Consider the following 25,038-nt stretch of genomic DNA (forward strand, 5'->3'; position numbering starts at 1 on the left):
AGCTCAGTTAATATTACGGTACATAGACAGACATGCTGTAACAAGAGAATTCTACAGAGTTGGTATCTGTGCTAAACAAAATATAAGTAAGAGTATTACACACATTTGCGTTTAATGAGAAAGCTTTTTGCCAATGTATTTTAGAGGTCAGATAGTAGTCTATGGTGTGAGTCAAAACCCAAGAAGCAGTTTATTTGTTAATGCAATAGGATATCATTAATACCAGCAGTATTAATTCAATCTAGAATTAATCTGCGTAAATTTGCAAACATTAGTTTTTTTTAATTTAGCTATATCTGAGTTTAGGCAATTGTAAAGAATTTTCCTATCTGTTTGTAACATAAAATGGAAGTTGTAATAGGTGAATAGACTCAACAAGGTTAAAAAATAACTGGATTTATCCATATGTTTTCTAAGTTTCATTTTTTCCATATTTTAAGCATATTTATATATTAGAATGCAAAAAAGTTAAACAACATATATTTTAGTTTTGTAGAATATTTATACATTTCATTTGCCACATTTAATTAAAACATACCTGACTGATTTGTAAATCATGTGAAAAATTGCCTCTCAGAGGGTCACTTTAATGATCAGCAAACCCTAGAGACTAGCAGTTGTTTAAAATCACGTCAAGTGGCAAATTATTTGAAGGTTTAACTATCTTCAAGTGGCTGTCTTAGAAAGAAATTCTAATATGGTCACTTAAATTCCGGTTGTAAACCCAAGTTCCTCTGGTGTTCCCTGTTTTTTTTCCACAAAGACTGGTACAGGCATTTTTAATTATTCAGGTAGTCATTCGCATACTTGTATTTGTAATGTTACTGAAATTCATACTAATCCTGGTTTCTTGTTTTGTCTTGGAAAGAACTAAGGTTGATTTGCCCTTGAGTCTCACATTCTTCAAAGAAATAAGAGCACATTTCTAATTAAGAAGTAATTACTTGTATTAACAGAATCTTGTCTCTTGTTTAACTCTTTATTGTACTATAAATGTGAATTGTACTGTGGATAGATCTTGGAATTGGATAAAAAAGATGTATCCCTGCTTTCTTTTTTCACTAATTTCTGAAAGAGAAGGCACAGTGGAACACTGGTTAGTATTTTTACCTCACAGCTTCTAGATCATGGATTAGATTTCTAGCTTTCTGTGTGGTATTTTTGTATTGTCTGGTGTACATTTGGATTTTCTAGGAGTATTCCAGTTTCACCCTACTGCCAAAAGATACAATATGTTTTCTTTATCTCTGAATTAGTCCTGTATGAGTGAGCGTGTCCTGGATAGACTACTGTAGAATCTCATCAGGTGGTTCCCACATTGAGCACCAAGATTTCAAAATATATTGCAATTTCATGTGCCTCTGTGTTTACATATTTCTTAAAATGAATGGTTTTTGCAACAAACATTTTCTGTCAGCGATTGTAAACTTCAAAATGAGTCATCTGAGTCCATTTATATAAAGGTGTGCCACACTGGAGCTGACTTTTTCAGCGTTAGTCATTTCATGTGCAGATGTTTTGCTTTATTCAACTTTCACCTGGAATTACATTGAATTGAATAGAAAACATACATTATAGTATCAAACGTCTCCATATTCGAATAGAAGATAATTTTAACCAAAATATGGGAGTGTATTTCAATGATGTACAGGTACTTCTTTTAAATTCATGAACAACCTCTTTAATACGTTGCAGACATACTGTAACCTGAACCTTAGAAAAAAAAATTTATAATGCTATTAACCATCACAAGCAATAAGAAGCGAAAGTCTGGGCCAACATACATCTTGAATAAAAACCACTTGGCACAATATTAAAGATATCTATTTAACCTAATGGAAAAACCGAGATTTAAAAAATGTGTGGAATTCTACTTAACTGTTCTTATTTGTTTATACCTGATCTGCTTCACCCACAACTATGCTTTAAAGTTTTTATGTTTTTAACTTTGCATAATAGATGCTCTTATAGTACATTTAATTTCTATGCAGTGGATTGTTTTCTTTGAAAAATAATACAGCAAATAACTGGAAGGGAGCACTCATATATATACTCTCATATGCGAGACTAGTATATTGTATTTTTTAATTTCAGGTTTTATATATATATATATATATATATATATATATATATATATATATATATATACACAGTGGTGTGAAAAACTATTTGCCCTTCCTGATTTCTTATTCTTTTGCATGTTTGTCACACAAAATGTTTCTGATCATCAAACACATTTAACCATTAGTCAAATATAACACAAGTAAACACAAAATGCAGTTTTTAAATGATGGTTTTTATTATTTAGGGAGAAAAAAAAATCCAAAATAGTAAGAATATTTTATAAATATATAAAAAATATATATAAAATATATTTATATATATATATAGATATATATATATATATTTATATATATATATATTTCTCTGAAGTAACATTTTTACACTAATGGATCAATCTCACAGTCCTAGGACCCAGCAAAAGCCATCCCCATTGAAAAGATAACTTAATTATGCAAAATTTAGAGAAAACTGTGATGTTTCACATTTAATATTCGTTAATGCTGCTGCTGATCTACAGTGACTACAGAACAAGACAGATGGTAGCATGACTCACTACAAGTTAAAGGCATTGTGGTTCAAATTCCACTTTTGTCCTTTTTTTATCTTGATTTTATTTATGCTTTTGTTATAAAAAATATGTATGGACAAATAAAGATAAATGTTCATGCCTGACAAAAAATGTTTTGTTAATAGAGACAACACATATAAAGATGGTTTCTCTAATGGATCAATTTCATAACCATGAGGCACAGAAAAATCAAACTTTGTGAAAAGACTGGAGAAAACCGTGATGATGTATTGCTTTTGTTAATAGGAAAAGATGATCTTAGTGCTGGTCTATGGCAGTTGCAGAATTGTGCAGGTAATAACATGTGACATTGTGCTTCGAGTGTCATTCGTAATTTCTTTTTTTCATTGTATTTATGCTTCATGTGCAAAACTATAAGAAAAAGAATCATCATTAAAATTACATATGAAAAATGAACAGATTATTACAGGAAAAGTTTTTCTTTTGAAAAAATATTTCCATCATTATAGTAAAAGACTAAGATATGCACTTCATTTAGGCATTATTTCTATCTGTTTCTTATGTATTATGATGTACATTTGCTTTATATTTTATAATATCTTTTGATTTCCTTTATAAATTTTCCATTCTTGTCTTTGGTATTCTGTAATGTAAACATGATTACATTATCAATATTTCTTAAGAAATCAGAACTATCACTGTGTCTTTCTGTCCTGCATTGTTCTTACTAGTTCACATGTGTGATTTTTTTTTCCTGCACTAGTATTTATCTGGGAGTTTAAAAGTATAATTTTATTAGCATTTCTCAGCCCCTATAGGTATTATCATGATCACTATTCTCTATGAGGTAAACACAAGTCACGTGATAGCAATGTTTTATATAAATTAGGAATATCAGCATTTCTACTAGCGGTTGTGTTCATTTGTTCAACGGAATATTTTAATAAGCAAGTAGATTGACCCTTTTGCTGCTTAACTTGGAGTGTTGGTTCTCCCAAATTGCTGTCATCATGGGCTAAGAAAAGCAACACACTACCAGTGACATTCAATACTGTGGAAGTATACAGCTTGTTGATCAGTTTGTTTGAAGGAGAATGATGAGAATGCAGCACCATTTAAAATAATATGCTTGGTCAGATGAATCCAGCTTTCTTTTGTTTCTTTCGAATGTAAGGATAAGAATTTAATATAATCAACTTGAGTCTATGGACCTATCCTATTTGCTGTAAACAGGTTATAGGTGACAGTGTGATGGCGTGGTGCACATTAGAGCCACCAATAGCTATTGAAGAATGTCTAAATGACAAACTGTATCTGAACATCTTTGTTGGACAAGTACATCACTTCCTGTTTGCAGGTTATTCACACTTGGATTGACTTTAAACATGGCAATACACCATGTCATGAGGCATGCCTCATTAAGACATGATTTCAGAAACAAGACAGACACTTTTCATCATTTTATATGTTGTGACAGATAGGGGGCTCTATCGCTTCCTTGAACCCTTGCCCAAGACGCCAGACACGAAGTAAAAGTCCAAATGTTGACTTTATTATTAACAAACAGTGCACAAAGCACCCCCCCCCTCCACAATACTCATTTAACCAATCAATAACAATACAATAAACAATCCTCCACTCCCAGACGCGTTGCCACCCTTCCACCCAGTTCAGCTCGCCGTCTGGGAGTTCCCACAGTTCTTTTATAGTCCATGACCCGGAAGTGTTTCCCATCCTTCAGTCCATGATTCCTTATCACTTCCGGGTCAGATAAAAAGTCCTTTTCTTCACCCCGGAAGCACATCATTCCTCTTGTCTATGTGACTTGGACATACTTCCGGCGCGTAGGGCAGATAATCTTTTCTCCTCTCTGCAGCTCCATCTAGCAGCCCCTGTGGTATCCAGAAGGGCTGAGGATGAAAATTCCACTGTCCATAATTCCCTGCTGGTATTCGGGGCACCTCCATGCTGCAGGGAGGGCTCCACCTGGCAATCTGGGGGTATTGGCCGGGATGACTGGCCGGCCATAGACCACAATGTGTAACAATGCACTGAATAAATTCTCAAGCAGAGTGGTGCAGAGTAGGAGTTTAGGGACCTTTAAATCTCTAATTGATTTTTATTTTGGACAGTCTAGATGAATATGATGGATGAGCATGTTCTGATGAATAGCCTGTTCTCTACACATAATATTCTAATGTTTAGTAGTCTTCAAAGCCCCTGAATCTCAATCCTATCAAGTATGTCTGTGATGAAATGGGAAGGGCTCTCTAATTTTCAGAAACTGCACAACAACATCATTTATGCATGATAAAACATTGCTGCATTTTGAAAAATCCATATCACAGCAAGCTAGAAGATAGATGCAAATTGGGAACTCAATACATATATCTGCGTGTATAGATAGATAGATAGATAGATAGATAGATAGATAGATAGATAGATAGATAGATAGATAGATAGATAGATAGATAGATAGATATCTGCTCTCAATTTATTAGGCTGAGGCTCTTGAAAATAATTGTCCACTGAGGAAAATCAGTAAAATATCCCTATCCAAAGGAAGATCATACTTACCGTACATTGACCACCATTACACATCCTTTCTTATAGTCTTGTTGGGACATATAGCCAGAAATGGTGGTCAGAGGTTTTGAAGCATCTAACACTGTTATTTCTGTTTGTAGTCACTTCTCCTGTGTTTCCAGCTTGTTTCACATAAAAAATAAAAGTTCAGACACTCTTATTATTTTTTTTTATATAAAGTCGGAAATCAAGTCAAATTATGAGAGACCTTTTCAACATGCAATACAATCTTGTAACCAAAAATACATAAGTGAAACACAAACTTATCACTGTTAGGAACTAAGGAGCAGAGTGGACTACAGTTGGCCTTTTCTGAAATACATACAGAAGGAAGTAATTATGTTGGCATTTCTGATAGATGACACTGTTTTCTGTTTGGCTATTGTTTAACGGGTAAATCACACCAGACAGGCCTGCTATAAAAGACCATATAAGGGTAAACAGGACCTTCTGTATATCTACTACTAATAGTCTGGGTTAAATTTATGGAACGTGCCACATCTCTGACGAAGGTCTAAAGCAATGATACTGATGTCAGTTCAGGTATTTAATGTCAATTGAGAGAACCTTCCTGAAAATGTTATCACTTGTAGAGTACCACTTTCACATCCATACAGTTAATAATACTTCAATTTCATTGTTCTTTTGTAAAAGTGACAATGACAATAAAGATTTATCTATCTTAATAAATGCAATAGAACAATGGGCTGAATGCCTGACCTCAGGAAACCAACAACTCATTCCTAATCAAATTCACTCAGTTATTTTACACACATGAACAATGGGTTACCAGGATATTTTTGAAAGATTTTAGTGGTATTGTTCCTCTATTTCTTGCTGTCACCTTAGTGTTTTATATGATGACTATAGTGCCAGTCATAGGCAATATGTAAATGTAATTATTTGTAAATCTGATATCACTTGCAAATTAGATTGCTTTCTTGGTAACAATTTGTTTGTCACAACTTGTATATTTGGCTGGCAAAACAGTAAAAAGGATACAAGGATGATGATGTGGTGCTGAATATGGATGTGTACCGCTAGATGGCAGAGCCTTTCGTGGGTTTACCAACAAAAGAACTGATCTCTTTACTAATCTATCTATTTTATGGCCTGGGTTTTAGGAATCTGTAATTGGGTCATAAGGTGAGAGTGGAGCAAGGCAAAAAACTTTGAAAGCTATGTCAGTCTGAGGTAAGATGCACATTAACACAGTGGTAACTCAAACAATGGAACTCTAAGCAAAAATCAGGGGATCATACACATTTTCCAAAAGAGGCACTCCAACTACCCAGTGTAGCTATGCATTGCCTTCAAGTTGTTGCCTCATTGCTTCAGCTGAATTCTCTTTGTGCTCAACTTTAGTGTGAAGTTTGCATGGTCTCTCCATGTGCACTTCTCTGCTTCATCTAAATCCAAGTGATGTGAATATTAGGTTAGTTGGTGTCTCTTGCCTGTCCTTTGAGAGTGAACATGAAAGTGTGTTTGAGTGTGCCCTCTGTTAAACAGGTAAATGTCTCAAAATACCAACAAGGATCGGTGCAACTTTGTTAGGTCTGGCCACTAGCAACTGTAAAAAAAGAAAAGGCAGTTTAAGAAAATGGCTGAATGGAAGATTAGTTTCAAGTCTAGACAAACTGACAGGCAGTTCTACTAAAGCAGGATATGTGATTTTTCCATGCTGACAAGAAGCACCATCCTGCAATTTCTGGATTAGCCGGTGCTCAGACTCTCCTTGTTTCTGACTTGTTTTAAGAGTGAGAATTAAGTGAACATTTCTAGAGGTTAATGCAGACAGGCACATTAATCTTCTTTGGACGAGTGCTTCCAGCAGTATTAGTGAAAATAGCTGCCGTTTTTGTTCCAACTTATATAGTTAGGGGAATTGAAATCAGTCAACAAATGCTGTTTATTATTGTTCTAACAGGAAAACCACAAGAGTACAATCATTTTCTTAAAATAAATTACTTTTTGCTTTGATATGATGGTGTTAAAGAAGCATACAACTTACAAAAAAAACACAAACACACACAATTTTTTCTGCCCTTCTTTATGACCTGTGCCTTTTTTTTTGTTAATACCTGTATAGGTTGGCCCTCTATTTTCTAAAGTAGTTAAAGGATCATGTTATGAAAGTCCTTGAACAAAACTACTGAAAAGTGAAAATAGATGACAATGTAGAGATCCCTGTTGCTTCTTTCTATTCTATTAAATTTTTAACCTTGCATAGGATTTGGAGCTGCAGACTAAAACCTTTCCAGTGGCCCTATCTTATTACTTGTAGTTTATACACTCTTACAGAACTCTTAACTAACCGTGAGTATTTCCAATTTAAACATATGGGTTTTAGTCCCAGTACACCCTACAGACTTAATTTATCATATGCCCTGTATTTCTGTGCTTTTTTAATAATGTTTTTGCTACCAAGTCACTGCCCTCACTAATAACATGGTGGTTCTCATGAGAAGCAAATCATGAAACATGGGTGCCAAAGAAAATGTTACAAAAAGTGATGACACTGTAAGTAACAATATAAATGTTTAGTAATCAAAATAAAGTTAAATTTAGTGAAATGAAAATTTAATAGGTAACAACGGAAATAAGAAATTAATAACTAGATAAAACAAATGAGAATGTTCTCTCTTGGCCCTGAGTGGACTGGCGCCCTGCCCAGGGTTTGTTTCCTGCCTTGCACCCTGTGTTGGCTGGGATTGGCTCCAGCAGACCCTCGTGACCCTGTAGTTAGGATATAGCGGGTTGGATAATGGATGGATGGATGTTCTCTCTTGAGATACTAACAATTTATTGCCTCCACATTCAATATAAGTACATGACATATAACATTTTTTGCAGGATCTAGTTGTATCTATGCTTTGCTTCATGTATTTTATATTTTTTTATTAGAAATATGTTCTTTTAATAGCTTTGTATTTTTATTTGCATTTTATAATTCAGGTATCATGCATCTTTGTAGTTACATGACAGTTTGTTAAGAGAAGTGCTGTCATTGTACTGTCTATGTGACTTTAAAATGGCCATTTTATATGAGTATGAGCACCTGTGTATTTTTCACCTGAACTTTACTTTTATAAATGAAAGTAAACTCCTCAAATTTGGAGAAAAAAAAATCTGGAGGGGAAAGTAAACCATTCTGATGGATAAAGCAGTTGGATTCAGGACATCTAGTTGTTGAAGAATTCGGTTTTACTATGGTTTAGAGATTTGTGTATTCATTTATCTTTCTTGCTCAGTACCATGACTGACATTCTACCTAGTGATTTCAATTTTCAATTTCTGCACTAAAATTATTAAAATAGAAATCTGAAAATTGGGTTTCATTATCAATTTTTTACATCACAACACCTACAGGAATGCCGATATTTTTAAAAATTAGAGGGAAATGGTGGGATTTTGAACCAGAATCATTTAATTAATAAGCCTGCAGTATGCAACAGTTACATCTTCACCTATAAAGGACAATAATCTGTGCAGTAATATAAAAAATGGGGGCTGCAACAAGCAGAAATAAGTAATAAATGTTTGTCAGATATGCCAGTTGTTTCAAGGCACTAGGCTGAGCTAAAGTAGTCACTAGAATCAGGGAATGGTTATTTATGATTTCAGAGGTGAATCAGCTCAGGAGCAGAGTGAGTGATAAAATGGAGTATGTTAACCTGCAGCTGTATTTGCATAGTTTAAAAAATGAATGGGGAACTCATAAAGACAGCATTTTAAACTATTGCTATGTCGATTTAACTCACATTTATCTGCTGGATCTATTTATGTGTGGCCCCACACTACTGAGTCAATGATCCTGACGCTTCCACAGTTCAGTTCACATCAGTTCAGTATATCAAATAATCTTGATTATTTATATGAGAAATGTATGTTTTTAATTTAATACTATGACATTTTTTTTTTTTTTGCTTTTGTTTATAGCCTTTGCATTCTTTACTAATTTGCATTATGTGAACTATGTCAGTGTGGTATGTTTTTTATTGTCATTGCATGCTGATGCTTAAGCACCAGCTGAAAACACAGCAAATACTTTTCATTATTCTTTAAAATGTATGACAATGACTTGAGTTTTTTTTTTTTGACTGGCTTATAGGAAGAGTCACTGACTTTAGAGTGACTATGAGAGCATGGGGGATCATGAGGTTACCTGAAAGGGGTGTGTGCTGCTCCCGATATCTTTGCAAAAGGACAAAGGTCCAAGTTTTTGAGTCCTGGTGCTTCCTGTTTTGCAAGATGTGGACTCTACCTAGTGACCTGAGACAGACTGGACAACTACAGTACTGTGTCTCTTCAGATAATCCTTGAGTACCACTGGTTTAACTTTGTGGGGAATGAGCAGTTTGCTCATGGAGTCCCGAATGAGGCACATTACCTGCATTGTGAGGGAACATCAGTTATGGCACTGCGGTCATGTGTCACAATTCCCTGAGGCTGATCTGGCTCGCATGATCCTCATTCTTCAGGTCCCAAGTGGCTAGACCAGGTCAAGGGGTCATCCATGTAACACCTGGCTGCGGCATATAGATGCTCATTTCTAGAAGGTATGACTGGACTGCGTGTCTATCTGGGGGGTTACCAAATGGGATCATGAGCTGTTTCGTCATGTGGTGGGTGCAGCAACATGCCGTATCAGTGCCTGCTCTCCAACCTGACCTGAACTGCTGATGGTGTGCCTTCTTTCCCATCAGTATATTCTTCAGAGACACATTGCTTTAAATGCATGTTTTGTTAAATTGAGGAACCTTATTTTGCTCACACACTAAAAAGACCAAAGAGAACATGAGTCATACCTTCTTGTACCAATACCCCATTCCATTTTGGTGTTATTTATGTTGGTACTGATGATTTTCACATATGTAGTAAAGGTAGAATGTTTGGAATGCACAAACAAAGTAACCACCAAAAAGAATGGCTACAATTTTCTATGTAAACACTACATTTAATATCAAGTACGAAGCAGGCTGTGATTAAAACACTCACTGCAATAAACATTTGTAAATACTGGACCAGGAATGACCGCTGCTGTACCAGGTAGAAACAAGCCAGCAGCTTCTTAAGAAGCTCACTCATGAGACTCATACCAGCTTTGTTTGCTGACTTTAATTAAAGTAATATCTGCGACTGAACTACACATTGTAAATATAACCAAGTATAAGCTGTTTAATTTTGTTACATCCAGGAAATGCATCTTTAAATTTAATATAATTATGCTTGGGGTGAAAATGTGATTTAACAACAACTTTTATTTTATTAACTCCATTTTATAATGAACACAATCCCTAGGTGTTCATTACATAAAAGTTAATTAAAGCACATGTTTAATATTGCTGTTAACAAAAATGTTTTTGCCATTGGAAAATTGTTCAAGATTCCTTAATAATGATGGGAAGTCAACTGGCTTCTTGGTTCTGAAATCTTGTTTTCTTATTCCAACCAATTGTTAGACAGGGACACATTCTTGATTCTATTTAAACTCCTTGTTTAATTATCTGGTTATGTTCTGTTATCTATGGTCATAAAGACGAAACAGTTATTATACAGAATTTGTATTTCTGCCTTAGTGTATAATTCTTAACGGTTTGTTCTTTTATTTTACTCTCTTTAAAAATTTCTTTTTCCTGTAATATTTGCTCAGCTAATTGTCTCCCAATAGTGCAAACTAACAGTGTAAATCAGACATATGCACAAACATCAAAGCTAAAGGGAGATAGCTACGTCAGTGTTATCACTAATTAAAAATTTAACTAACAAAAATATTTTCAAATGAGTAATTGAGGGAAAAAACTCTTATATTCAATCTTCTGTAAAAGAAAATACGTGATAAATACTTAAGAGGTAAAACAACCCGGCTTGGACTTTATGGATCAAATTTAAGACAAATGTACTGTACATTGGATATCAAGTTTTTTTGATGGTATAAAATCTTGCCACCAAAGGAGGGCTCAAAGACTATAACTAAGGACATGTTAATCTCTATGCACCTCTGCCATTAAAAAAATGTGGATTACATGCTCAACATTTATTAAAGGCTTAATTGGGTTTGTAATCTTCTGAAAAAAGTACATTTGCCTATAGATACAAGAAGAAGAAAAAGAAGAGATTTCTGAAATGAATGAATGGTGAAAGCTCTGTCTATTTGTACAGTATATGTAACCATATTCCAGATTATAAGGTACCTTTAGTATATGGATGTTAGGTGCTATTAATCACATTTTAGAATTTAGCGTTTATTTTATTTTTGTATTTATATGTATACAAACACATACACACAATACAAATTAAAGAAAACAAAGCTTATGTAAAAAAAGAGAAGTTGCTGATCATAATGTGATGACAAATCACTTAAGTGCATCATACAAGGAAATTGAGTATGTATGGGCAATTAAATAAACACATTTTTTATTCTTAAAATGAATAGGAGAAAGTTGTAAAAGATAAGCAATCGTGATAAAGTTATACTTCATCCAGTCTCAACTTTGTCTCTTCAGGACCCCAAGTGTGGAAATGAGCACAAAATTCCATTCCTTTTTGGCCCTTAGGTATATGGAAAAGTAATTCTTTCTGTCTTCTGATTGCCAGGTTCCAGTCTAGAAATTGGACTCCTCCTTCACAGAATGTAAACATATATGCTGTATAGGCAACATAAAGAAAACTAAACCTCTGAGCATGCTTGAATATAAATAATTTCACAGAGCACTTTGCCGCTGTACACTGAATTAATAAAACACAAAAATAAGCAAGGGTGTGATGACAGGCTGCAACTATAAGTGACAGATAAAAAATGAAAGAAGAAAATACAACATCTCAATATTGTTATTAAACTGTTTTAATGAATAAATTTGTCAAGAAAAAAATAAAATTGGGGGATGGCTTATTTAATAATGTCTGTCTATCTTCAGTCTTTTTTTTCCTGTTCTTTTTACTACAATAACATTTCTGATAATTAAAGGCTTAAAAGGCTTTTATGTTTCAAAGGAAAATGCACTGAAAGCAAACACTACTAGAATATAAATGCAATATGAAATACATAAATGATACAGGGCTTAAAGAAATTTGTTGACATTGTGATTAAAATTCATAGTTTCCTAGGTTTTTTTTATGTAGGCCTGCTTTTAAAATGGAGGAGGTGTAATACTCTTCTATCTGATACTGGGGACTAACAGAAGACTGTTTTAATCCCCCCAACAAGTTTAAACCCAAGGTTATTTTACTTTCTGGATGTTACAGTGAGGAGGAAAAAAATATTGCTGATTATGGGCTGTGAATACAGTGTAGTATTGTGACAGTTAAATAATTGCCTGAAACATCAAGCAGCTCTTTAATCTCTATGACTCTTTTTACTGTCTACTGTAGCTAACCTTAAATTAATACATCACTGGAAAACAGGGACTTCCAAAACATTTTGCCCTTATTAGCATTGAGAAAGTGGATCATAATCCAGAAGCAAGTGGTGCTAAACCAAAAGTCAACCTGGACTCAAAAGCACCCTACTGCAATACTAAAAATACTGCAAATGTCAGGATCCTCTGTGAATGAAGTATATTTTGACTCATATATATTTAGTTTATCAAGTCTATTTTTTATTTATTATGTATGTTCTTTGCTGTCACTTTGTTGATGATATCATTTTATTGGCATCTCAATACACCTGTTGCTGTCGTGCTTCTTTGCATTCATCAGTTGGTGATGGGTTAACATAATGTTATTTAACAGTGTGGGACTTGAGTAACCTCACTTTGATTCTTCACACTAACAATTAAGAAAAGAATCTCATAATGAAAAGGCTTTAAAGTGAATAATTTGGCCAGAATCATTTTTCCTTTAAGAAACATCATCAGATCAAATGATGTTTATCTTGACGTATGGTTATAATTTTAATTGAATGGAATGGAATTGAATTGAAAGCCTTTATAGTCATTGTAAAATAATTATAACAATATTACGACTGCCTCTCCAACTGGGTAAAAAAAACATAAACAACACTACTTTTCATAATACAAGCAAAGTAAAAAAGTACTATTATATGTAAAAATACAGTTAAAAATAAATTAGATAAAATAACAATGGAACCTGTAGTAACAGAGTAAAATATTATCATTCCAATGGGAAGTAGCTGAAGAATGTATAAGTCTATTTCTATTTTAAACTGCCTTAATTTGCTCATTTTTGGTCAATGTATTTTTGACCATTGGAAAGAAACTGTTTCTGAATCTATCAGTCCATACTTTCAAAGATCTATAATGCTGACCAGGGTGTAAAGGATCCTTAAAGATGTTTGTGGCTCTGATAAGATAGTGGGAATAGGCAATATCTCCCAGGGATGGCAGACAACAGCCTGTGTTTTTTTATATTGTGTTTATGACTCTCTGCAGAGCCTTCTTGTCTGTTAATGTGCATCTGGCGTACCATACTGTGATACAGTATGCTAGGATGTTCTCGATGGTTGAACAATAAAAAGACACCAATAGTTTTTGCTCCACATTGTTTGTCCTGAACACTCTCAGAAAGTGCAGTCTCTGTTACAGTTTTTTGACAGTTGCTGTGGTGTTCTCAGAAATATGGGTTCCCAAGAATTTGAAGGTCTGCTCCCTTTCCTCATGGTCTCCATTGATGTAAAGAAGAACTGGCTCTGTGCTATGCTTTCCAGAATGAGTTCCTTGTTTTTTTATGTTCAAGGAACACCATTTTGTCAGTCTCTGGACCTCGGTTCTGTAGGCTGACTCATCTCCTTCTAATATGAGCATTATTACAGTGGTGTCACTGCCAAATTTAATGAAATTATTTCTGGGATGGATTGGGATACAATCATATGTGTACAACGAGCAGCCTTGTGGAGATCCTGCGCTGTGTGAAAAGGGAGAAGTTAAAAGAGGGTCGAGTTACACTCTTTGGGGGTGGTTTGTCAGAAAGTCATTTATCCAGATGCAGGTAGAGGAGGGGAGGCCTAAGTCTGTCAGCTTTCTTGCTTTTCCCAACCTACCTGGAAAGGGGTCTCTCTTTAAAATGGCTTTCCCGAGGTTTCTTCCATTTTTCCCTACAAGGTTTTTATTAGGAGATTTTCCTTGTCTTCGCAGAGAGTCAAGGCTGGGGGGCTGTCAAAAGGCAGGGCCTGTTAAAGCCCATTCCGACACTTCCTGTGTGATTTTGGGCTATACAAAAATAAACTGTATTGTATGTATTGTATTGTATTACCAGTATGTCATGGATTATTGTATTAAATGCAGAACTGTAGTCTACGAAGAGCAGCCTTACATCACTAACTCTTTGGTCTACATGGCTAAGCACAGCATGTAGATCAGTAGCAATGGAATCTTCTGTGGACCTGTTTAATTTGTAAGTAAACTGATGCTGGTGGAAAGCAGATGGGAGGCAGGATTTAATATGCCGTAAGACCAATCTCTCAAAGCACATCATTACTACCGACATGAGTGCAACCATTCTCTAATCATTTAAACTCTCAGTGGCTATTTTTTTTAGAGACAGGAACAATGATTAATGATAAATGAATTTAGGCAGGGTGGAATAGTGGTTAATGCCAAAGAAAGAGTAAAAATCTTTGTGAAGACCCCGTCAACCTGGTCAGTGCATGTTTTGAGCATCTTCCCAGAAACTCCATTAAGACTAGTGGCCTTCCATGGGTTCACCATTCTGAGCATACTCATGTTCTTGCAGAGTGTGTGGGTTCTGGAGGCTGGTGGTCAGTGTGGTTAAGTTGGGCCTCCTTACTATGATGAAAAATCTGCTACCCATAAAATAAAATAAACCATCATCAATAGCCTCTCATTATTTAGACTTTCTCTTTGGTCAAGCTAAGGAACAAAGTAACCCCATGTGTCTATGGTCTTTAGAACATTGTTGCTAGCTCCTTTTTTTCAACGCAATCTAAGGCCTGTTACAGATATTAGCATTATATGTTTTCCTTTTTAAGTCGCTCCATTGCTATTGTTCAAAGGCACTTCAGTGGCGAGTCTTCTGCTTCTGATTTTTTTTAATGCCAAGATAGTTGTAACATCTGTGCAGTGTAAAGCTAACTTAATTTTAACTTTGTCTCCTCTGAACATGACTTAAGGATACAATTTAATAGTTTTACATTTTTAATTTACAGTAGGTTCTGGTTCTGCAGGTTGGTATCCCAAGCACACATTTATGCCATCCTTGGTTAGATAAGTTCAGGAAATGGCAAGCAATGCAACTTTTACCCATCTGCACTGCTTAAACTACATTTGTATTGTTTAGTGGTCCTCAGGTTTGTTCCCAAAGAACACCTGTTTCTTTCAGATGTACCTCCTTTGTAACCAGGTGATGACTGCAGCTTAAATTTTTTTAAGTACTGGGCCGCCCACATTCTCTCAAAGTGGTACACTATTTAAAATAATGTAAGAACATTTTCTTTTGTGTATATGTGAAAATGTTGCCTTCTCCTGATCTCTCTCTAAAGGAGTTCAATTCCATCCACTTTTAGGGCCATGTGGAATGGAGCCTTAACTTGTCATCATTGTGAGCATGGCAGGAATTAAACCTGGAGAGGGAGACCTCTTATCACATAGCACACATATGCACACAAAACCTCTCACTCAGTCACAAATTAACCCAACATACACATTTTTAGATGAAGTCCCACATGTACAGGGTGGAAACACCAATGAGGGTGTAGATTAGTTACGTTTTTAAACACAGTTTCTGGGAGAGTGCTAAGTACTAGCACAAAACATAGTGGCTGGGTATTCACTCCAGCTTTCCCAAAATTTAAAAGAATGTTAGAAATACAAACACGATGAAAGATGAAAAGTTGATTTGGTAGAGAACAATATGTCTCTCCTTGCAACGTTTATATTTCTTTCAAAATATGTTTAAAACTGTATTCTTTAGTCATTATCATGCACAGCTGGAACTAATACTGAATGAGATGAAGTTCTAATAATTCTTAAGAGGAAGAAACAAATTTTCCCTCTTGAAAAAGAATACAATTAAATTACAGACAATATTTGAAAGGAAACACTAAAGGAATGGTAAAATAGAGCCCAAAATTAAAATCTTAAATGACACACTACAGTTTATTTTCATGTCAATGAAATAAGAGTAACAACAAGGCATTAAATAAAAAGTTTAATTATAGTCTGAGGTTGACCAACACAAGCAATCATTATTTAGCAGGAAAATATGTAGCCAGCAGAGTCTAGCAGAACAAGGATTGAGAAACTGATATTGATGGATAATGTAACATTCATAAAAATAAATGTACACTCCATTCACACTCAGATTTTAGGCATATGATCATTTCATAAATGTGGGCCCTTATGGTTCAAAGTCATAAGCAAATTATTTTTCAGTTACAGATACTAAGCCCCATCTGCCATGAGCTTCCCAGCCACATACTGTATTATGCCCAGATTTGAACATCAGCAGCTGTTTCATGCATAATTTCAAGCTTTGTGTCAAGCAATAATATCACAGGATTGGATCTAATAACCTTTCCTAACTCATTTTTATAAATAGTTACAAGAGCGGATTCAGCCCTCACCCTAGAGGAGACATTAATGATGTTTGCCTAAGACGGGGTCACCTGCCTTTCACTCTATTACAAAATCAGGTTCCAATATTTGTCACAATGTCTCTTGCTTCTGTTTTAACTGCACTGGGCAGTACATGTTGTGGAAATAGAATAAGGTTAGAAAATTGATTCAAAAAGACTACCAGATGCATGCAGTGCAGTCTAACTAATGCTGGAAATTAGTAAAAATATTCTTAATTAATGCAAATTTCAAACTGCTATCGATCCACCCATTTCTGCATGAAGCTTTAAAGAACTGGAGCCCAGCCATTATTAGTCATACTTCTTCATATGGACTTGTGAAATAACATATATAATTAATCATAAAAGTTAAACTGATTTTAACTATACTATATTCATTTAAATTACAATAAAAACTAATATTTCTAAAATGCAGTAATTAATAAAGCACATACAGTACGTAATACATGCCTCTGGTGTAGTGCTGAGGTGTCATCCACTGCACAGGAGCACTCAGGTACTAAATTGAGGTGGCCTATCTGGGTAGACACGTGAAATATCTTGTCTCTCTGGCATGAAGATCAGCTTCCTCTGCTGTCAAAGGAGCTGCGTAAACTCTACATTTCAGTGGCAGCACTCTCTGAGGCACGTAGACTTGGGACTGGCCAGATCTCTGTAGGTGGTGTTTTGTCTTGGTAGAGCAATATTCTACTCTACTTTTCCCTTTTGTATTATTAATATGCAGCCTTTGTCAGAATGCCTCAAATCTCACAGACTTGCCACTGTTTCTAAGGTATTGTACCATATAACTTCTCCCCACCTTCCGTTCTACATTTATAATCTCAGGCAGTTAGGTGTAGTAAAAGACAACCAGGAGTTAAGTTACAATTTAAACAATGTATTATTGATAATATTCATAAATAACAATATATAAAGTACATTTGAATATTGGCAACCATACAACCTGATAAATGGTGATGTGTAGTTTCTTTTTTTTTTTTTTATTTATTTATTTATTCATTTTATTACAATCAATACATAGCAATCAAGTTTTTACAAAAAAAAAAGAATTATGCTAAGAACAGATCGATCCCCACCCTTGAGAGAGAGAGCAAGCCAAACGGTGTAAAATTTAAGGCTTGTAAAAATACCTAAATCAACAAATTCTCTGTGCTTTATAAAATCATTTCAATATATTGAATATACTACAGTGATGTGTAGTTTCAGGCGGCACACATACTTGTTAGTTACTTAAAATGTCTCTAGTTAAGGCATCATTTGTGGTCAGCTTTCTTCAGAACAGGCCACATGACTGTCTCAATATGGCTGCAAAGTTGTGATCTTCATTGTGTTGTCCTTTTCAGTTCACAGTGTGATGGTCTTTCAGTTTGGTAAGAGGGAGAGAAAGAGCTGGGTAAAGCATGCACATTTATAGGTTTTCTGTCCAACCCTTACAGCCAATAGGGCATTGTGGTACTTAAAGGCTTTTGATACAAGTTCATTCCAAACAGCCATACTTCAGACCAATAGGGGGATAGAACACCTTCACACCTGCCCTACAAAACCATATGTTGAGGTAAAGCTTGGCAATTAGGCAGCCTGGCCTTCCAATGGAGGTTGAGAGACTTCAGAGAAACATTTACCAAACTTGTTTGAGGCACTTCCTCCCCAACCCTGTTGTAAAATTCAAAGAGACCCATTCCTAAAAGGGGGGAGGGTAAACATAAATGCTTCTCACTAATGTAACACTAATATTACATTTCTTTGCAATGTTACAAATAAAGACATACAAAATATTTATCAAGCTGTATGCAAAATTACACATCACAACAGGTGGGTACACCTTTTATTGGTCTGGTCTCTCTAATGGCTGTCATACTCAGGGAATGGCTGTTGCCCTGGCGGATTGGATCCTGCCGATGGTATCCGATGTCACTCCTTTCAACAAGCATATTAAGGAACTATCTGGGTGCCTTGACTGTTCTCTCAGTGTATGCTCTGAAGTGGTGAGTGATGCCTCGATGAGGGAGACATTTTAATCACAACTTCACTTGATGGTTGATGGGTGCCTGTAAGTGACACTCTTCTGGTCATGGGTGATTTCAATGTGACCACTGGCACTGGCAGGGCTGGCTATGAGGATTGTGATGGTTCCCATGGGCCTGGCGACCATGGCGAAAGTGGCTTCATGTTCCTTGACTTTGCAAAAGGTTAGGAGCTGTACATCACTGAATCTTATTTCTCAGTTGCATAGTTGGACTTGGTACTCCACTACTAATGGTATGGTGAAGGAGATCAATCACATCTTTGTGAGCAGACACTTGAGACTCTTACAAAACTGCAGAGTCTACAGAAGTGCCCAGTTTGTGAATTCTGACTACAGACTTTTTGTTGCTACTCTGAAGATCCAGCTTAGGTCCAGTAGGCTACCACCTACTAGAAGAATGGGGATGGGCCTGGCCAGACTCCGAGATCAGACTGTTTCTAATGAGTTTGCACGCAGTTTGTGTAAGGAATGTATAGACATGAGTGTGACACCTGATCCTAATGTGATGTGCAAGACCTTCCGTGATAAGACCCTGAAGGTTGCTGAGGATTGTGTTGGTGTTGGTGTTACCAGTGTTCCCAGAAGGAGGTGTTTAATTTCTTAGGGCATTCTGGATATCATTGAGAGGAGTTGCAGCGCACAGTTTGATGGCAACTCTGGTCTGTACTGATAAGTGAGAAGAATGGCTGCAAGAGCTCTTAGGGCAGATAAGGAGGCGTTTGTTAGAGGAATTTGTGAGCAACAGACATGCCATCTATGGTCTGGTGACCAACGTCCTGCATACAGAGGAATCAAAGCATTACACACCTCTGAATCTATTCTTCAGAAAGTCACAGTCAGGGTGAATGATGGAACGGTCCTTACTGATGACACTGCAATTTTGACCTGCTGGGCTGGTTACTTTGAGCAGCTATTTAAAACTGATCCTCTGGCTAGGACATTGGCATCTCTGGGTCCATGGTTCTTGATGCTGATACTCCAATTAGATGTGAACCACCCAGTCTCACTGAGATTGCTCAGGTGGTGAATGAGCTAAGGGTAGGGAAAGCTGCAGGGATTTGTAGTATCCGGGGTGAACTCCTCCAGGCCGGTGGTAAGGCTGTCCTTCTTTTACTGCAAGCAATCTTTGCTTTTATTTGGGAGATGGGCATCATCCCAACTAACTGGAAAATGGGACTTGTTGTCCCTATCTGGAAAGGGAAGGGTGATTGCCTGGACTGTGACAACTAATACTGCTCTCGGTGCCAGGTAAGGCCTTTACTAGGGTCTTCTTCAGTAGGATCAGTGATGACTTGCTCACTTACCAGTGACCAGAGCAGTCTGGTTTTAAGCCTAAGAAGTCTATTATCAACCGTTTCCTGGCATTGAGGGTTCTCATGGAGAGCAAATGAGAATATCAGCAGAGTTTCTTTGCAGCCTTTGTTCATTTTCATAAAGTGTTCGATCAGTTGATTGAGCTGCACTGTGGGACATCCCGAGACTTTGCCTGATCCCCGCAAAGTTGCTGGATATCATGCTTGGCCTGTACACTGGTACTATGAGTGCCGTGCAGAGTGAAGGCAGAACCTCTGCGTTTTTCCCAGATGATTCTGGGATTTGTCAGGGGTGGGGTGTGTTCTTGTCCTACTCTGTTCAATGCCTGCAAGGACTGGGTGTTGGGCAGGGTCATGGGGTGCAGAGGCTTTGGGACATCTGTTGGTGAAGAGAGATTCACTGATCTTGACTTTGCCGACAATGCTATGAGCTATGCAGAGTCAATGGAGGCTCTGATCGGGGCTCTTGAGAGACTGAGCGAGGAGTCCAAGTGTCTGAGTTTATTAGTGTCCTGGGTAAAAACCAAGAAGCCCTTAACCCCTTAACATGCACACGTACCGGTCCCGGTACATAACGACGATTTTACGACGTCACAATCATATCACAGCCATGTGTGCATGCCCCTCTGTCATGCACCTTGACATACTACACATCAAATGAAAATTCAGAGTCTCGTCTTTCCGATGATATAAACCATTTTGACACACAACAACCACAGCACTGACACTAAATCCTTTTTTACAGAGAAGTAAATACTTTTTAAGAGCTGACTTTTCCTACCTTTGAAGGCTCTCTGCAAGTCAAACATCAATATTTCCGAGCAATATTGATCTCATTCTGTCCGTAAGGCTCCAGGGAATATAATCCAGTAAAACGATTAGGTCCAAAACACACGATAGATCCTCAAAAGGACAATTCGGGGGCTACCGATCGGAGGGGGGAGCTCTGCAGGTGTAGAGATCGGAGGGATGCCCGGTGCGGGTGTCCAGGCAGCGCTTCTGGCCCTCCCTTTAGTTTATTCACAGGACTGTAGCCCCGAAGAGCTGTTGGACCTGCCCCATTGGGGACCTGCCCTCCTGGAATGGGCTGCTCCGTGGAAGGATTCTCCACCGGTGGCCGGATGGTGCCCCGGCTTGCGGACACTGTAGAGGCGGGGGCGGTGCAGACCAGAGGGGCAAGAAGGCCTCGGAAGGGGTGCCGAAGTGGTGCGTCCCAGGGTGCCGTGGTGGGCCCTGGGTACGGAGTAGGACCCACTCCGGGGACGTGCTGCCCTCTCGGGATGTATCACTCCGACGGACGGGTCTTCGCTAGCAGTGGGGCACTGTCACAGGCGGCTGGATCTATGAGGCAGCAGAGCTAAATAATGCATCATTTTTTCCAGACAAAACAGATAAACTAAAATATATATATATATATATATATATATATATATATATAGAGTCACTGGCGGCTGGGGTGGAGCCCAGCTGGGACGCCTGAGGGGACCGGAGGAGGGCTGGTGCCTCCTCCCGACCACGAGGGGGCGACCGCCCTGGTTTTGTTGGTGGCCTTGGGTAGGGGGCTTGGAAGCCCAACCCTGTAGGGGCCCGTGGCCACCTCCAGGCGGCGCCCTGCTGCCTGAAGAACCCGGGTCCCAGCACTTCTGCCACACCAGGAAGTGCTGGGGGGAAGAAGAATGGAGACACCCGGAGGGCTTCCAGGTGCGCAGCCGGCACTTCCACCGTGTTCAAGGAGGAGTGCCGGGAAGCAGCTGGAGCCCATCCGGGATGGTATAAAAGGGGCCGCCTCCCTGCATTCGAGAGTGGAAGTCGGGTGGAAGAGGACGGAGCTGGAGAGAGGACTGGAGGCGGCCAGAAGAAAGGCATTTGGGACTGTGTAAAAGGCCCGGACTTTTGGGGAATCGGTGCTGAAGGCACTGGGTTGGTGCACTACCACATTTGTAAATAAACGTGTGTTGGGTGGAAGAAACGATGTCCGTCTGTCTGTCCGGGTCCCGCTCCATAATATATATATTTAATATATATATTTATTCTAAATGTTTAATCTCAAAATTAAATTTTTATTTTAGTTTTATTTGAATATTTAAAAGGTTTTTCTTTTCAAAATGTAACAATTTTTTACAAATATTTTGAAATTGCTTCCTGGCCTACCCAGTACATTATGTAGCAATTAAATTTAATTGTTAAGAAATAACTTTATTTTAAAATTATCATTGTTAAAAATCTTTGCTTCTTCTATTATGTCTTCCCTTTGATAAATATAATGAAATTCCATGTAAAGGACGGTGAATTATTTACAGATATCTCAAAATGCTTTTTAAGATAACTGAAAATGCATTTCAGGAGATTTGATATGAATTATAGATACCGGGAAATACAACTGTTTCAAGATATCTGGAATGTAATTTGAGATATCTGAGATGAACTTTAAGGTATCTTAAAATTACATCCTCGTAACTTTCAGATATCTGAAATGTATTTTAAGATAGCTCTAAAGCAATTCAAAATATCGTGAAATAAGTTCCATGCGATTCCTTTACTGATACAAGATAGGTATCTTAAAACAACTCTTTGCACGTTTTAAGACCTCTTAACTGCAATTCATTATATCTCAAAAGGACTTCCTGTAAAATTACCTGTTTTAAATGGGACTTCATTTAACAGTAAACCATCCTGAAAGTAATTTCAGATACATTTAATTGCATGTAGTTATGTTACGATGTATCATGTATTTAAGCTCTATCCAAATGCACAGGAAGCTATTTTAAAAAATGGAAGTACTGTACCCACTGTACTTTTCAAGATATCTGAAAATAACCTCTAGACCATTCTCTGTCTCAGATACATAAAATGTATTTTAGATACCTTAAAACGCACTGAAGATTTCTCAAAATGTACTCTACATATCTTAAAATGTAAAGGACGTTATTTGAAGATATCTTCAATTCTGCTTCAGATATCTTGAAAGGTGAACTACACTTTAAAATAACTAAAAATCATTGCACGAGGTCGCTAAATGTTAATTTGACTCGACTCATCGCATCCAGGCGCAAGCCCTTTTTCTCAACAGAATGACCCTTCTTCCTTTGAGCAGCTGGCCCGTTTTCTTAATTGGATATTTGGATTCTGCTGGTGATTGCTGGTGTAGTCGCAGCGTTACCAGCAGGATTGGTCAGATCTACAGTGTTTCGCTAAAAGAACGCGACTTAGCTTGTAGCTCACACGTTTATATTACATCCTATTTGATTGAAGTCGGAAGGCCAGACCAGTTGACCAACTAGTAGTGAACTCTAATCACAGCCAGATCGGTATGTTGTTACCACGTTACATGTCAGTGGCAGAATTACAATATCAAGCAAACACGGAATAAACAAGTGAACGTCAGAATAACCGAGATAAGCCGTTAAGTGAGGATTTTAACGACGCGCAGCTATTGAACTCCTTTTCTCTAGTCTGGTGCTCAAGGTTGGTGTTCCTCACCGACGTTCTAAGAACTATTTTTTTTTACAGCATTAGGATAGCCAAATAGAAATCTGGTGTTATATTTAGTATTTCTCAAATTTTATTTAGAAGCCAACGTGATTAAGATGTTGACTACAACTAACAGCTCTCAAACTGAGTGGGCTGCCAGACCGATCATTTAAGACGCATTTCACACATTAGCGCACTTTAAATAACTGACAAAGCGGAGACCAGTTCCGAAAATATTTTAAGTGGTGCTGACTGAAACGAATACTGAATACTACCTTTTCAGTATTTAACTTACCGCTTTTATACCAAACAGTTTTAAAGATTTGTCTTTAGAGAAAATCATTTAAAACCAAACTCACCCTTATGTTGTAATTGAATGTATGGCGTGTCTCTATGAGAACTTAATTTTCTTAGTTCTCTCTTTTTTTCTCTTAGGTTATCTGAGAACCTTTCAGTTGCACCGGACTATGCCTGTGAAAACAAATGAAGTTTGACATTGGATGGTTTACAAAAAACGTGATCCTGGATCTGTTCAGAATACTAAAAAGAAAATTGCAACGTGGCAGACTTACCTTTATATTTTAAACTAGCGAGTTTTTGTGCTGTGCTAGTGCAACCTAATTGTCTTCACAATGAAATCGGAATGGGATTATTCCAAAAATCTGGATTTGAGTTTCTTGTCATCTGAGGAAGAAAATAAGATTTTGCAGGTCCTGGAGCGGGATGCACGTCTGAAGAACAGGGAGAAAAGCCGAGTAAGGTGAGTACGAAAGCGCGCTGTTTCTGTTGTGTTTAAACGATGACATTACATTGCTGTGTATTGTCGTATTCATTAATTTGCGATTCGCAGCGTTAGTAAAACAGTCTCTTTTAATGCGAGGTGCCACATGGGCCATAAATCATATATTTGTGTGTGTGATCTTTTGGTTTAGTACTTGCTATCGGTTTGCCTGCGTACAATATTGGTTTTATTCCTACGAACTGCATTGTTTCGCGTCCGTTTGGTCTCGGTTTGTGTTATACAGACCGATATAGTTTCTGTTTCGTGCTCATTTATGTGAACTATATTGATTTGCACTTGTACATCGCTGGTTCGGGCGCGTTTGTTATTGGTTTGTGAGTGAATTGCATCGGTTTGTGTACGAACTATACTGCCTTGCAGGGAATTGGTTTTGGAGGGATTAAGTGCATAGGACTGGTGCGCTTTATTGGGCAGAATGACCTCCTCTTGTCTAAATCTTTACAATGTTCTGATGTCTATTAAATGTATACCTAATATGACTCGTGTAGCAGATGTGACAGTTTAACTTTCAAATCATTGTTTCTTACGGTATGGAAAGAGTGAACATATTAGCAAGATGAAAACGAGGTGTCGAGCAAAAATTGGCAGAAATTTGGATATGCGGCCCAAGTCTAGATCATATAGAGCTCTTTTTATCAAAAGGAAGAACCAGGAGTTGTGGCCGATGGTGTGGCTTCCAAAGAGCCCTTACTATTT

At 37.2% G+C, this 25,038-nt stretch overlaps 1 protein-coding gene across 4 annotated transcripts in view; it reads left to right on the forward strand.

Annotated features, from left to right (window-relative positions):
• Positions 1-25,038, forward strand: part of LOC120525402 (synaptotagmin-like protein 2) — a 541,287-nt gene that overhangs the window by 202,955 nt on the left and 313,294 nt on the right. For 2 of the 4 annotated variants that reach the window (XM_039747656.1, XM_039747659.1), the window contains exon 3: positions 23,976-24,300. In XM_039747656.1, coding sequence (XP_039603590.1) covers positions 24,173-24,300 — 128 coding nt within the window. In that variant the 5' untranslated portion in view covers positions 23,976-24,172. Of the gene's footprint in view, positions 1-23,227; positions 23,378-23,401; positions 23,535-23,975; positions 24,301-25,038 lie in introns of those variants that run through there. The other 2 variants (XM_039747657.1, XM_039747658.1) reach the window with 2 other exon arrangements.

This window comes from Polypterus senegalus, chromosome 3 (genome assembly GCF_016835505.1).
Source record: "Polypterus senegalus isolate Bchr_013 chromosome 3, ASM1683550v1, whole genome shotgun sequence".
NCBI lineage: Eukaryota > Metazoa > Chordata > Cladistia > Polypteriformes > Polypteridae > Polypterus > Polypterus senegalus.